General features: G+C 26.7%; 1 protein-coding gene across 1 annotated transcript; it reads left to right on the top strand.

Annotated features, from left to right (window-relative positions):
- The first annotated feature begins 6,603 nt into the window (after nucleotides 1-6,603).
- Nucleotides 6,604-17,127, top strand: LOC132921512 (EH domain-containing protein 1). Its single transcript, XM_060984572.1, has 6 exons — nucleotides 6,604-7,779; nucleotides 14,148-14,256; nucleotides 14,387-14,551; nucleotides 14,694-14,883; nucleotides 15,618-15,788; nucleotides 16,072-17,127. Exons 1-6 carry the CDS (start codon nucleotides 6,980-6,982, stop codon nucleotides 16,275-16,277), a joined length of 1,641 nt encoding a protein of 546 aa, XP_060840555.1. The 5' UTR covers nucleotides 6,604-6,979; the 3' UTR covers nucleotides 16,278-17,127.
- The last annotated feature ends 340 nt before the right edge of the window (nucleotides 17,128-17,467 follow it).

Genomic DNA, 17,467 nt, shown 5'->3' on the forward strand with positions numbered 1-17,467 from the left:
TAAAGGAAAGAATGATTTTAATTTTCAATGCCTTGTAAGTTGTTCATTATTCATCATAATATTAAATAGTATATTAGTATATTACTCGCTAAATTACATTCAATTAATAATTATGAATGTAAATCGCATAATGCACCAATTAAAATGTTGAATAGGCAGTCAATAATCGTTAGCGGGGAAAAGTAAAATGATGTTATCTTTTCTTTGTGTGTGTGATATTTATTGGAACCAAATAAAAACTCCATAATAACATTTTTCTATAAAGTATAGCCGGTATAGGTGAATAATTTATCCTTATATTAATCTATGCAGCATGAATATTTCTTGTTTCTTGTTTGGTTTCTGCTAGCATATAAGTATGAAAAAATTACTAGTTACTACAGAAAATCCTGTATCTACTAGGTATTCTTTCTACTTTCTAGTACCATAAAGATATTGATAAATTATTTAAGAAAGTGTGGTTTTAACAGAATTCGATCATATCTAATCATTTTTTCAGTGAACTTAATATACAATATACACAGTGCTTAAATTGGAAAAAATGAAATAGAGAAGCTCAGTCCAACGATTTTAAAACTGCGTTCTAAGTGCACAATTACTTAACACAGACCCGTGGCCCATGGGGGGATTTTCCACCCCTTTACCAACCATACTTATATTTTAAATATCACTTTTCACCTACACAGATATTTAAATTCCAAATACAATATATTTTGATAGTAATACCCACATTATAAATGTTAAGTAGAAAATAAATAAATGATAATAATCAACATCATACATAATTTATTTATTCAATATAATACTAAATAGATAACAAAATTAATAATTATTGTTTTTGATATTAAAAATCGTAAAATTCGTTTTATAATTGATGAAAATTGAAATCCACATTTTAATAATATTTTTTTTGAACATAATAGTTTGTGCCGTTCCGCCGTTCCAAAGAAAAATATAGTTGGGATACGCAAAAAAAAAATAGTAGCGGAGCTCCGTCCCTCTGCGCACTTCCCCAATTCGTGCACTGAGTATATAATACATATACCTACCTATATTTAAATACAATATTAAAGTATATGTAGTAATATAGTATTATAAAGTATACTCAAATTGTTTTGCTCTTATCATAAGTTCACTGTAATTGTACCTAAACTGCAGTTGCATAATTTAACACACTTATCTTATTTGCTAGCCGTTAGGTAATAATTAATAATAGCAATAGTATAGTAAATCTGAAATACCTACTATATTTATAATATAATTATTTAAATGTTTAATTATTACATAGGTACTATAAACATCATCACTAAAAACATATTTCGTCGTCATTACTCATTATACGCATATTAGTTTATTACTTATATTTATTAGATCTACAGATGAGATGGTATTTTATTTTATTTTTGTTAATTAAAAAGTATACAATTATTAATAGTGATAACAATTCTAAAAATAGGTACTTTTAAAGTTAAAAATAATATTAAATAGTCTCTTTTATAGCTAGTTGACAGGTTGTGTATTATTACACGTCTGACGTCTGACTATCCCAATATTTTATAACAGACGTAATAGGTATTCATAATTATTGTATATTCATAATGTACACGAGTATTCTCAGTGGGGCCCAGTATTTCATTATATGAAATTAAAATTAAATAAATAAATAAATAAATATAGATACAAGTTATACATTTCTAACTACCTATTCAGTATTCAACAATTTTTTATTGATAAAGCATACTTATTACATATAAATTTATTAACATTATTGATATATATCGACAGGCACAGAAAATAATTTTTAAATTGTAATTTATAACTTATATTATTTGATTCGTCAAAGCATTGTGGTTACCTAGCTATACTCTAAATTAATTCAGTATTAATATACTATTACTATATTTTTTTCTAGATTATTCACGAGAAGATACAATTAAAAATGTAAATAATCATCATTTATAGAAAATATTTTTAACATTTTAGATTTTCAATACTTTGAAAAAATTCAAATGAGTGTTATAGTTATTATTTATTATATACAGTGACCAATAAGTAATGACTAATGAGTAATGACCATATATTAAACTAATATTAGCGTGTATAATTTAAATAAAATATATATAATAATTTCTATACTATATGAATCGTACCTATGAAAGTATATGCCATATGGCATGTGTTGTTTTCAACAATGTCTATGTATTAATAATATAGTTTTTCTATTTTCTATGATATAATAGTTCTCTTTATATTAATTGAAGATATAAAATACAAGACCATGAAAAGTTTTATACGGTCCATAGGTAATTTCCTGTATATATTAATACAGCGAAGTATTTTTTTTTTATGACTTTCAACACTGATATTTACTAACACTATGTCGTAACTACAATCAAATTGATTAGAAATAACATTATATTTAAAATTTTTAAAATTAAAAATTAAATAATAACAACTTATAATATAAATTATAATATATACTTTGTACATTAAAGATTACTTATGATCCTTTATATAAATATTGTCCAATTCATGATTAATATTTATTTTTATGAGATATTATATTATTGTTTCGACAAATAATAAAGTATATTGTATAATACAATGTATTATGTACACACATGCAATGTATTGTTTACACCTGCATTGGTGTTATTTGTTAAGTACACGGACACACGGTAAACACTAAATAGGTCATCGAATATTATTTATTTAATGTAAATATAATAAATTCTAAAATATATACTAATTAATAAGCATTGAATATAAGTATTAAGTAATAAATAATATTATTGTGAGTTATAAATTATAATATATAATATTTCTGTAATATTCAAACTTAATAATTTCGCTATTATGTGATGATAACGATAACTGATAAGTGAACCGTGTATTACTACAAATTACTCAACTATAAGAACTCTAAACCGTATAAACTTATGTAAAGTTTTTTAAATTGTGTTTTATAAAATAGTTTTTATACGAAAAAAAATATTAAAATATTATACGTATGCCACCAGTTGAATTTTGGAAAGGTAAAATCCTTCATTTATTACGCATACGTTTATTTTTCTATGTCGTAGTAATATTATTTTATTAATATTCTTAAATAATGGAAATTTTATTAAAATACACATTATGTAATAACTATTTGAATTTATTATGTAGTCATTTCTTATTATTAATTTTAAATTATTGTATAGTCAAATTGGTTAATATTTTCAAGTGATGATGTTATATAATATGATGCAACGATATAGTAAATATTATATTTAATATAAAATATAAATACATCTGCAGATTTTAAATATCTGGTAGAATTTAAAATCACGAGTTATCCTTATCCTATATAACTCGTAATTCTAGAATCTCAGCGGAGCTAAGAATGAATGTTGATTATACAATACTCTTTTTTTCTATATATATATATTTGTATCTGTATTCTAAAGATACTTTTTTAATACCTAGAAAAAAAAGCTTCGATTTTAAACTTCAAAGGATATCTCTGGTTGTAAATTATATAGAGCTAGTTTGTGTTTAGAGATTTCACTGCAATTGTTAGTAAATAGTAGGTACTTAACAAAATAATCAAGAAAAAACAAAAACATTACGAAAAAACGGGAATATCAACTCAAAATCAGTTTTTATTAAAATCGATATTGTTGTAATGCAAAAACGAATAATTGTTGAGACTCGATATTTTCGTCAAGTGCTTATATATAATAGCAATACCTATATAACATTTTAAAGTCATGATAAAATTTTAAAAATATTTTGGTTTTTCTAAACATTTTTAATTTTTGACTTTTGAGTACTTATTGAGTTGCCTTAGCTCCCTATATTTTTATTTATAAGCAAAAAGCTTAAAAATTAATACAATGTTCTTCACACAGTAATAAATTAAAAACATCGACAATAAATGAATTCATCCACATCCAGAATTTTTTGCCTAATATATTATTCAAATTAAATGTTGATATTTTATTATATTTTAGTTTACTCTATGATGTGTTTAAAAAAAACCTTCCCAAATTTAATTTTAAATTTATTTTCCCTATAATACGTGTGTATAATATAAAATATCACAAGTTTTTACTTTTTACCGCGCATTTATATTATTCATATTGCATATTAATTAGATGTATATTTGTAAAATATATTTAACTATTCATATAGGCCATAAACGGATTATATAGAAGTGGTTTGATGACCCAATAACTCATAGAGAACAGAGAAGTTCGATGATAATGATTTAATATGAATTAGAATTAAGGAAGTGTTACTCTGCAGTTATGTGAAAATGTGAAGTGCCGATTTAAAAGTTACCTAACTACCTATAAATATTGCATGACTAAATTAATATTATGATTCATACATTAAATAGGCGCTTCCGAGGTTTTGTATTATACCTATATACCTTGATCTTTTCGAATATTATTGTTAATGGGTAATTGTTATACATGTATATGTATATTTTATTATATTATAGTACTCCGATTAAATATAATATTTATAATTTATTATTAAATAATAATAATATGTTTACGTCAGGGTTAAATATTAAAGTAAATAATTAATCAATAATCAGTGCTTATAGATATAGACGATATAGTGTATGGTGTTATCAATCAATGGATATAATAGATTAATAGATCTACCCATAGACATATAATAGATATATATTATATGTCTATGGATCTATCTATGTTTATTTATTTTTTTTTATTTTCCTAACGTGGAGAAATACTGAGCCTCACCAAGGAAAATTAAATGTCCGATGGTTCACGGAAATTGCGATTATATATTTATATTTACTTAAAACTACACCTACAATATAAATGATGCGTCGATGCTTCGTGCTTAAATACTATTAATAATTATAACAATATTAACAAAATTAATATTTATTAAAATATTATTTTTATATATCCTTATGGGTACATAAACTATAGGTAGGTACATCTAATATCAACTTTAAATTATTATAAGAATAATTTAATTTTGAGTAGGTACAATAGTAATAATTTATGATGATGAGAGGCGAAAAGAGAGAACGCTACACGAGTATTATTTGTTGTCAGCTCAACTTTACTTATTGTCTTTCAAGCATCTATTATTATTATACATTTACTATTTACGTTCAGTAATATTCACGTTTAGATTCGTAATTATTAATTGTTTGGGTGAATTTATTAACCTATTACTAAATTTTACAGTAACTTTGTTATTTGTTACATTGTTAAAGTAACAATATGTCATAACTATGGCTTTAAAATTAAAATTCCTATCGAATAAACCATACAGCGAACATATTATAGATAATTGTGTTACAAATAGGTACATTTTATATTATTTTATTAATATGAACGTGAACTGCTGAGCGTAAATTTGCTGTTACATACATGCAAGTTGCAAGATGAAAAGAACAAATGTGGGTGTGGTGCTCTCAAAGAGGCGTTAAATTTTAACAGTGGCGGCGCCAGGATTTTTTTCTAGGTAGGGCCTATGGGAAGCCAATAATTATAAGGTAGGGCCACAAAAAATTAAAAATGAGTATATTATTATGTATAAGCCTTAAGGTTAGGCCAGTGGTAGGGCCATGGCCCTACCTTGCCCGCCCCTGGCAGCTGGTGCCACCGCGCGCTCACCACTGAATTTTAAGTACATAATACGTATAAAAAATTGTTGTGAGTTGAAAATATTTAAAATAAAGAAAATATGAACAGTTATTAGTTATTATTGATTCAACAAATTAAGTGCTGATCGAGGGCATATATATTGCAGTAATATCAAAATACGTAGATATTCTGTGTCAAAAAGTTTTCTCTAAAAACACGTTTTTTAAACACATTTTAATGCTACAGAAATATAAGACTTCTTCGGTACCTATTTTTTAACGATGTTATTATTGCAGAATAAAATATTTTTTTTGTTTATGTCAATTGGCAATATTACAATAATTTAATGATGAATAATTCATAAAGATGCTCTATAAATTAAAATTATTATATATGTATAGATAGATACAGCCATATAGGTAGCATATTATTAAATCTTTATAATAAATAATTCATGAGCATATATAATTTGACAAAAAATATCATCACGCAGTAATTCATTACATAATTAATATATGTTATCGAAATCTCATAATATAGATAATCGTCATTCGTCGGCCGAAACTCATCAAAAACTTAATAATAAATTGATAAAAGTATAAGCAACCGTCTAGATTCTCGATTAGGTCGGGACAGGTATATAGATCTCGATTTTTTTACTTACAAATTAAAATTATTATTATTGTACTTGGCAGTTGGCGTATTTCTGTAATGGTTACAAATGTTACAATGATTCACCGGCTCTTCGTTATTTTTTTTTACGTCAGACACGAAAATGGATTCGTTAAAAATCGTGTGACTAACATACGAAAAATTCGCAATCATATTATTATTATTATTATGATTATTTGGCTGCATATTCTAAGCTCGGTTCGCGTCACTGCGAAAAACCTGTTCGGTGGTTTGGTACACTTGCTTGATAAGACGCGTAGCGATCGCAGCCTGTTGATAAGCAAACGTCCAACTCAGCCGCGGCGCTGCGGCAGTGTTGTTATGCCTTATGCACCAGCCACTATAATGCACTATGCAGTGTAAACCGTGAAGTCAGTGTGGGCCGTTCGGGCACTTGTTAGTCGTTATAGTTGTTACGATTTCTTTTTTTTTTTTTTTTATCGCCGCCGCAGTATTATCTGCCACCGTTCCTATACAAACACAACCCAATCTGGCAGGTTCATTAATCATTTGACATTTAGTATTCAGTATTTCAGTGTTCACTATTCGTCCCGTTTGTTATCATGTCCGTGGTGCGCGGGTAACACAGTAACGGTGTATGATATTATCGTGAGTCGGTGTCGGTGCTTACATACACGTACGAGTGCGCGTCTTGAATACCCATTTTCGTTTATGCAAATCGCCTGATCATGCTGGGCTGGCTGAGGAAAGATGATAACAAAAAGATCGAGACGTACGAGTCCGTCCTGGACGGACTTCGGGAGAAATATAAGTCCAAACTATTGCCCCTGGAACTGGCGTATCAGTTTCACGATTTCCACTCGCCGCAGCTGGACGACCCCGACTTCGATGCCAAGCCAATGATACTGCTGGTCGGCCAGTACTCTACGGGAAAGACTACTTTCATAAAACACCTTTTAGAATCCGATTTTCCGGGCATCCGTATTGGGCCCGAACCCACCACCGACCGATTCATAGCTGTCATGTACGATGACAATGAATCGATTATTCCAGGCAACGCGTTGGTAGTAGACCCAAAACGACAATTCAGACCTCTGTCGAAATTCGGCAATGCATTCCTCAATCGGTTTCAGTGTTCTTTAGTAAATTCACCCGTTCTAAAGGGTATCTCAATAGTTGATACACCTGGTATTTTATCGGGGGAAAAACAGAGAGTAGACAGAGGTTATGACTTCACCGGTGTATTAGAATGGTTTGCTGAGCATGTGGATAGAATTATTTTGCTGTTTGATGCTCACAAGTTGGACATATCAGATGAATTCCGTAGATCAATAGAAGCACTTAGAGGCCACGATGATAAAATTAGAATTATTTTAAATAAAGCTGATATGATTGATCACCAACAACTGATGCGTGTTTACGGAGCACTGATGTGGTCCTTAGGAAAAGTTCTACAAACTCCCGAAGTAGCCAGAGTTTATATTGGATCATTTTGGGACAAACCATTACGATATGACGGAAACAGAAGGTAATAATTATTGATTTAAACCATTATCTATTAGTCATATTATGCTTGTATCTACATATATTATGATATCATTAAATTGATAACTTAATGAATTATTTTAATTGAAATGAATATGTGAAAAGTTCAATATAAATGTATTTAAGTTGCCTTTGGTTATATTTCTATATTGTAAGTACCTATAAGATCGCTTAGCTAATAATTAGATTTATTTGAAGTTGATCATATTGTTTACAAAATAAATACCCTTTTTAAATTAAATTCTTCAGTCAGAACAATTAGAGTGCTCTTGTGGGTTTAGTGTTACTTATGCTAATTAGACCAATAAAACTGAATACAACTAGATCTGGAATTAAGTTTAAGACAATTGACTAACCAATTATATTTACATTATGACAATTGGCTATAAATTGTTCCAGTTTCTAATGATTGGAGATTCATTTTATATTTGTACACACATATATATATATATATACCTTGATATTGTTATTTTCTTTATTCCTAAGTAGATAAACAAGGTTAGTGGGTCAATACTTTCAAGACCATACTACTCACCATAACAAATGTTTTGACAATGTACAATTGTACAAACAATATTATGAATATAATAATTTATTTAATTGAATTGTACTTGTAACAAACCAATTGAAATTCCACTAGTAAATTTTAAAAATGCAATAAATTTTGTGAAAAATGTGACTTATTTTTAATTTACTATTAATAATGTTAGTGTATATTGATCAACAATTTTGTATTTGATAATTCAAATAAAAAAAATATCATATTTTATAAATTAAATTGATTTACATTAGGTACAATTGGCATATAGCTATCCAAATAAATTGAAGGTTTTGTCAGTTTCTATAATATCTGTTATTATTTAAATATTTATTATTATTATATTTTTATAATTATATAGGTACTAAGCTAATTGTAAGATTTGAATTTTATTATAATTGTGATATTCAAATATTTGTAGGTATGATCTTTTTATTCAATTAAATGGGATTCAACTCGTTTTATTAAAAAAAAAAAAATTAGTGTAAATTGTTAGTTGTTTTTATTAGATACGAAGATGTATTATGATTTATTGAATTGCACAGTATTTTTTTTTTAATAATTTCGTCTTATATAAATTAAAGTTCAATATTATTATTTATAGGAACAAATTAATATCAAGTTGATAAACATGTCACATTAATTAAAGTGTAGTCAAGTACGTAGATATTATCGCGGGTACAAATAAATAATCTATAAGACAAAAATATTCACATTCTTTCACATTTGAATTTTTATTTTCATATTATATTTACAAAAAAAAATAATACTTTAACACAGTTAATATTTTCAAGTGTATAGCGAGAGGATAAATAGATAAATTGCTGTCACGCCCATACAAGTTATTTTAAAAGCATAATTTAAGCACAATGCCCGTCAGTTTGTAATTTTCGTAATTATTTGTTGCATTTGAATACTTTTAATTTCAGGGTTAGAAACATTCATTGAAACACTTTCAAATGAAAATAATAATGATATAGTATTTATTATATTAAATATATGTACTTATAATAATATAATGTTTGAACAGTAGCAAGGCGTGTGTTTATATTCCAACATCACAAGCAGAAGCTTGAGTTTAAACACACACATTATTAAATACCGACGAAACAGACCATAAAAATTATTTTATGACGACGATATCATATTTTATCTAATATGTACATCGGCTTGTAAAATGAATAATGTGATCAGGGATACGATGTGCAAATATTAGTGAACCTGTTAGTTAATAAATATTTAACGTCTTAATTCGTATGAAATATGACTAACCTATCTATATTTAAAAACGTTAAAAAAGAAATCGATTCCTGTAGTGGATACTATATGCGAGTTTTCTAACAGGCGCAATTTCTTTTCCTTATAACATTATGTAGAACTACTATAGTTACAAGTAGTTACAACTAAGGTCAGTGACTAGAACTGCAATTCATAAAATATCTATAGGCCTTATTCTTACGTCCGTTGTCACGTTGAAACATTTATATTTAATGTATAATATGTTTCCTATCTATTTAGATCTCAGTTTGACGTCACATTGTTTTGATTATGTGTTCAAATTTTAAAACTAAGTATACAATTAATTATTTTTTACAAAATTAAATTATATTAAAGTAAAATTGAAAATTTAACGAAATACTGCAGTTAGCAGAGACTTAGAAAATATTATGCTAATAATAGTTTTTATGTAATACTTTCCGTCTATTGTCTAATAATATGCCTTTAAATTTATCTTTATAAAAATTAATGTGCCAATATTATTTTATCATTTTTATCAAGTGATCTTTTCAAATCATAATAATAATGATTATTGTACACATAAATTATGAAATATAATAAATTAGTTGGGAATATTAAATAGACTATAATTATGTAATTCGGAAAATTCGTCATTAAATTGATGTATTTTTTTTTGTATAAGATACAATTATTTCAATCCTTGTTGCTAGTTATTAGGATTATATTTTTTACATTTAACTTATTATAACAATTATCTGTTTAAACAGAGTCAAGCCCTATTTTTTTTATCCTTATCTAATAAAAATATTTGTTTTAACTATTAATTTGCCATATTATACTACATTTTTTGGTTAGTTTATACATTTCTTATCTGTATATACTTGTAATTCTTTTAACAGTAATTATTATATATAATTTCAAACATTAAATTGTATTAACTTTTATTGACATTTTTCTTACATGATTTGAATTCAAAACAAAACAATATTTTTTAAATAAATTTATATTTTTACTTTTTCTAATAACAACACCATACATTTAATACTCTGAAAAAAATAATATTTTTCTAAGAATTTTTAAAACTAGTATAAGTATTTAAAGTTTAAATGCGTAAAAACATTGATTAGTAGTGTACAAATATTTTATGGGTTTTTGGATAACTTAGCACTACTTTATTCCGTTTATCTAAACTTAAGATATATATACCTACTCATATAAATTAAATGTTCTATATAATTGACTACTTGTTCGAAAATTTATATTTATAATGCATACCTAGGTATAAATTATTTTATTATATTATATAATACAATTTAAAAGAAATGCGTATGCGGTAGCCTGTAAACTATCAAATTATGTTGATATAATAATAATATGATTGTGTATACATAAATTAGTAAAATAACAATTAAACATTTTCAAATGACGATATGAGATTCAAATGAGATTCAAATGACGGACTAATAATTATTAAACACAATTCGTAATGTCGCTTATAATATTCGAGGGAAAAAAACCACGACGAACATTATTATCAGGCATCAGCCGTTGTAATTTATATTGATTCAACTGTGTTAATCTATTATACAATAATAATATTTATATAATAGACATTGATGGATATACTCAGTCATGAAAGAGTGACAAATGGTTTATTTTTTATTATTTTTTTTTTATTCATCGAATTGAACCCGATAATATATTACAAACGTGTATACGTGTAAGCCAACGCAATTATTATTAGTATTACCAACGTATAGGGTATATATAGCTTATTAGCCATATTAAAGTATCCACTATAATAATAATACTTTAAAGTTAAGGAAGAAAATTATATACTAAACAATAGCAACAAGCTAGCTGAATTTGGCTATATTATAAGAACATTATCTTGTTAACATTTATAAAAATTTTAAATAATATTTTTTTAGATAATTCAATGTTTTATTATTTAGTTTTATAATTGATTTATTTAACAAGTTGGTTTTATATGATTTTATTGATTCCATAACTGCTTGTTTAAAAATCAAATTCGACAATATAGTAGATAGATTAATAATTCGTTTCATAAATTGTTACTTATTATCATATTATATATACTCATATAATAAAAAATCATCCAAGATGACATTAAATAAGTCTACCAGGGAATATTCTTATTTTAATAAATAAACTATGATAAAAATAAAACGTTAAAATGTGAATTTAAAATCCCAATACTATGACTTACTTGCCGTCATTGAACAAACTCGATACCGGATCTTTGATCTTAAATTTTAATTCTATTTTATGTTGTATATTTTACTTTATATATATTATATGTGTAAGTGAAATACGGTGTAAATTAAATGGTGGCCTTTGAAAACAGTGTAATGAAAATTTGATAGAAAGCTTTTATTACACGAGTGTTAAATGTAGGTACCTAAATATAGCTAGAATGCTACATATTATATTAATATATTATTATTTTTGTTACTCCCGCCTAAGGTGTTATATTTTTCAAACTAGGTATATTGTATACGAGGAAAAAATAATTTATGATTGTAGCTCACATGTCTTGTGACTTGTTCTTAACGTTTTATGAAATACTTTTAATTAATTAATACATAATATAAAATCCATAGTGTAACTGATAAATGTGTGTAAAGTAAGATTATTTATTATAACCTACAGACATCCCTATTTTTGTTCGGAAATTATTTTATTAGTTTTCTAGGAGTATTCGTTTATGTTTGTAGTTTGTGTATTATTATTTTATAGTTTATTACTATACTAATACATTATGTATAACATAATAATACAAATTATTATTACTATTATTATTTCAAGTTCAATATAATGATTTTGGCTTATATTTCTAATAGATTTGAAAAACTGCAGATGCAGACTGTATCCATTTAACATTTTTAGTCAATAATAATATGAGTACCAAGAAGAGGTAATACTTCTATTATAATGTATATTCTAAGAAATATTAGTATTTTTCATCGTATTTATAAAAGATCATCGAAATTATAAATAATTGTAACGTAATTCATACGTTATTTATTATGCAAATTATTTTTAAACCACATTAATTATATTTTTTTACAACCGTATTAAATACACCCATAATAATAGTTTACAATTAGGAATTATAATTTTATTTACTTATAGTAATAGTTGCTTTATTTGAAATTAATTATATTTTATTTGCTCGTGTAATTTTTACAACTCTGCCCTTTTGTCACAATTATTGATGCTTAATTGTAATATTGTGTTGTTATTTAGTTAAACTATACTTTACTGTGAAATGAACAATAAAAACGAAAAATGAACCATGAAAACTTTTCCTCGTAACATATAATGCATATTTGTAGATATTATTTTCACCTGCTAAATCTCTGCTGTTACAGAAGATTCGAGATTGATGCATTTGATTTACTACATTTATTATGAGTTAATTTTTATATTTTTTAAGTGTTTTATCGACAGATTTATTACAAAATTATGTGCTATAAAAAATGTGCTATAAATATTTCAAATTATTTTTTTTATAAACGTTGAAATATATAATCACTGAATTCAGATCCAAAAAAAAAAAATATTGTTGTACATAATATACCATCGAAATGAAATATAAAATAATCTGTCCCGATTGCTAACCATAAAATGTTATCACTTATCACATTTCTTAGGAGAATCAAACTCAAGTCTATAGAGACATTAATTTAATACTTACAAATAATTTATATTTTTTTCAGTTGTATAAAGCACAATTTATTCAAAACCTTATTTATTATTAAATTTTCCTTTTATATATTTATCTAAAATAGCATAAGAAACTTTTATCAAAGCTTAATATTAATACAATAAATAAAATATTTTTTTTAAAACATCTACATTTACTGAAAATTAGTGCAGCTATGAATTATTATTTATATTTTTATAAAGTCAAAAACAATCATAGTTTGTTCACTTTTTTTTTCTATGTTCCCCGAACAATTTAAATCGCAGACGTATCCGTCGACTTGTGAAAAACAATGTAATAATGAAAGTAGGGCATAAATTACTCAATGGTGGGAGGGGTGGAAATGTCCTATAATTGGGGGACAGGAATGTCTGAATACCGTTTATGACCTGTATATAAAAAATAACAATAATCTACACTACCATAGGCACAACACATTGCACAATACTACAGAGTTGTTTGTTAATATTTTAAATTTGAGACCAATTACTTATTTATTATTATAGTTTGTATAAATCATGTTTTGAACTTTGTGTACAGTATTCGTATTCATAATATATTATATTTGCAATGTCGAGTTATATATTAGTATGGTGGTCGGTAGAGTCAATCAGTTAAAAATAAACTATCTTTTGTATAAAGCGCATAATTAATATACTTATGGAATTTATATAATATACTATGTATTATATGTACGAACATTTTTCACCGAATAAAAAGGACTGATGAAATCGATAAAATAATTCTCGCCACTCTTCATTTTTTTTACGAATAGATTTTAAATATACTAACGCCGCGCCGGAAATAAGTATAATATAATAATAAGCTGTTTTGTATATTGTAGATTATTTGAAGACGAAGAACAAGACTTGTTCAAGGACCTGCAGTCTTTGCCGGGAAACGCGGCACTAAGGAAACTAAACGACTTGATAAAGCGCGCAAGATTAGCCAAAGTAATTATTGATATTGGTGGAGCACGAACGTCGTCGTGCACTATTGAAATCCGAAATGCGCGCATGTTACTATATAGCGGATAATTGCAGTATCGTTTCGTTTAAAAAAAACGTTTTGTGTTATTTACAGGTTCACGCTTATATAATCAGCGCGTTACATAAAGAAATGCCTGCTCTTTTTAGAAGAGATGGCAAGAAAAAAGAATTGATCAAAAACCTTGGCACTATTTACCAAAATATCCAGAAAGAACAACAGATTTCGCCCGGAGATTTTCCTGATCTAAAAAAAATGCAGGTTTGTAATAAGTTATAAATTTATAATATCACCGGTTTCCGTATTATATTGATTCGCTTTCGTTTTATAATATCCCATGTATTATTCTTCATAAGTTTTGTCATATTTTATTAACCAAACTACTTGCAATGGTGTTTTTCAGGATGTACTGGTGAATTTAGATTTTAGTAAATTCCAAAGTCTTAAACCGCATTTGTTAGAAGAAGTTGATAAAATGCTTGCCAACGACATTGCCAAGTTGATGGCAATGATTCCTTTGCAGGACATGCAAAATCGTAAGATGAACAACGGAGACGCAGAACAGCAGCAGCAGCAGCAGGCGGTAGTCAAAGGTATTTATTTTTAGATTTTTTCACGTTATCATATTATGCGTAATACGCTGCAAGAAAACATCGCGATTAAACACAACAATTTATGACACACCGTGAAATTTTCGTAAAATCGATTTTATGTATTTATCATTTAATTATTTAAAAATTCTAAACACAAAGAATAAGATACACATTTTCAATAAATTTGAGGTTTTATTATTACCTATAGCAACTACCTCCAGAATATTATATTTGATAATATACCTAGGTAGTCTTATTTTGCTAAATAATTCGAAATGTTGATAATTTTTCATAAAATGTTACATTTTTAACTGTTTAACACAAATTCATTTATTTTTATTTCAATAATAATAATATACTATGCTTCATTTGAATTGTATGAAACTGCTTATTTTACTAAGAACCATTATAATAATTTATTCACGTCGCTTAGACTTATTATAAGTAATTTGTTTTAATTTGATTCAGTTAATATTACGTATTATTAATACCGCGTGTTTAATTTTGTATACTCGTATTTTTGTTTTTAAATGTTTTCCTTTGTATATTATAGGTGTTTTATAAACATATATAGGTTAACTCTATACGCTTTAATATTCTAATCAATAATCATAGTGTTATGTGTTTCAACTATAATTTGTTATATATTATGTGGTGTATGTGGGGTGGCCCCTTCAATAATATTGTATTATTTATGTTAATTATTAACGATCACATTTTTGTTCACTTTGTAGGCGGCGCATTTGTGAGCGTCCAGGACACAGCAAGCCCGTTTGGGTACAAGAGGGGAGAGGGTATCGACGCTGGCAAGGGCGAAACAGGTTGGGTGGTGGCCAAGGAACGGCAGAAATACGACGCGGTGTTCAATACGTTGGAAAAGTCCGACGGAAAACTGTCGGGAGCAGGTACATAATTATTATATATAACAATAGGGCTGTGAATTAATGCATTTAAGACTTGAACAATTTTTTAAAAAAATGTATAAAATAGGTAGGTCTGTCAAAAATGAATTAATTGTACTAACTTAATTTAAAATCACTAAAAATTGAGCAGTTCAAAAGTTACAAGTTGTAAACTTGTAAAGTTTAAAATCCTGACTCATTTAATCTTTAACCTTCTCGTCGCAGTAGAGACGATTATTTTTTCTTGTAAGACTATTTAATCAAGTTTTTTTCATTATTTTCGCAGTGGCCAAAGCCGAAATGGTCAAATCGAAATTGCCCAACTCTGTGCTAGGTAAAATATGGAAATTGTCGGACATCGACCACGATGGTTTCCTGGACATGGACGAGTTCGCGTTGGCAATGCATCTGATACAAGTGAAGCTGGGCGGACACGATTTGCCCGTCGAAATACCCGATCATTTAGTTCCTCCCTCAAAACGGGACGTTTAGCGATAGACGAAAAAAACAGGAATCCTATTATGTATATTATGTAGACACAACACCAAAACGCGAAAAATATCGTTCTCGACTGTACAATTAATATTATATATAACTTATACAATGCGATTTTTGTGTATATTATATATTATGGATATACCGTGTACGTTAATTAATTTATATATTTTTATAGTCAATCGAACGAAATGCGTAGCACAAAGTACTCTCCCCCCCCTAAGTCCCGGCCACTCAAAAACCGTCACTTGCAGTGAGTTTAAACGAAATGATAACACGTTATAATCACCGAACGGTAACTGAAAAAATTATTTGATATAAATACATATTTTAGGTAATGATTTTATAATTTAGAATACTTTACTATACACTTACGGTATGATGAAAAAGTGTTGCTTTTTTGTTGTTGTTTTTGCGGCATTTAATTTTTGTATCAACATCGCAAGTTCCATGTGATATTTATTATTTATTATATACTTAAAATGAGAAGAAAATGTCAATTTTGTCCAATCATTGATAAATTATACGCTATTTTAATGTAGATTATACGATGTAAATTAAATTATTATTTTGTACTACTCGACAGACTTAATATTATCGTCCAAAGTGTTTTTGCCCATACAACATACATACACGGTGTCAGCAGAGACCAATAATAATATAATATGATATTTTTTTTTTTATATACATATTATATATTGTAACAAGTAAACTACCACTATATACCTAGTTAAATTATATTTTTATTGTATTTAATAAATATTTATGTAATTTATCTTAAAGAAATGTATTTATATTTCTTGTTACACATGTTTTTGAATTTTATTATATATTTTTGAAATTAAAAGCTTTATTTATTTAAATAATATTTTATTGCTGTAGCAGAAATCTGAAACGCGCACTCAACTTCCACGTACTGAGAAGTTGAGAATTCCACATTTTTGAAAACTGTTTAAAATGTGTCGACATGCATTTGTTGTTTGTGTATTCGCAATGTTTTGATTTTTCTTTCAAGTATCATGTACTCTCTCATGTCACTGTGGTGAAAATAATAAAGCTTTTAAATAGCTTATACAACAAATTTATTTGTGATATCTTCAAAATGATGTATAATAGTATATTGTTTCAGTTTTGGTAAGTTAGCAGAACTAATTAGTTCTTTGCTGCTCACTAAAGTTGATTTAAAA

The sequence above is a fragment of the Rhopalosiphum padi genome, chromosome 2, assembly GCF_020882245.1.
Source record: "Rhopalosiphum padi isolate XX-2018 chromosome 2, ASM2088224v1, whole genome shotgun sequence".
NCBI lineage: Eukaryota > Metazoa > Arthropoda > Insecta > Hemiptera > Aphididae > Rhopalosiphum > Rhopalosiphum padi.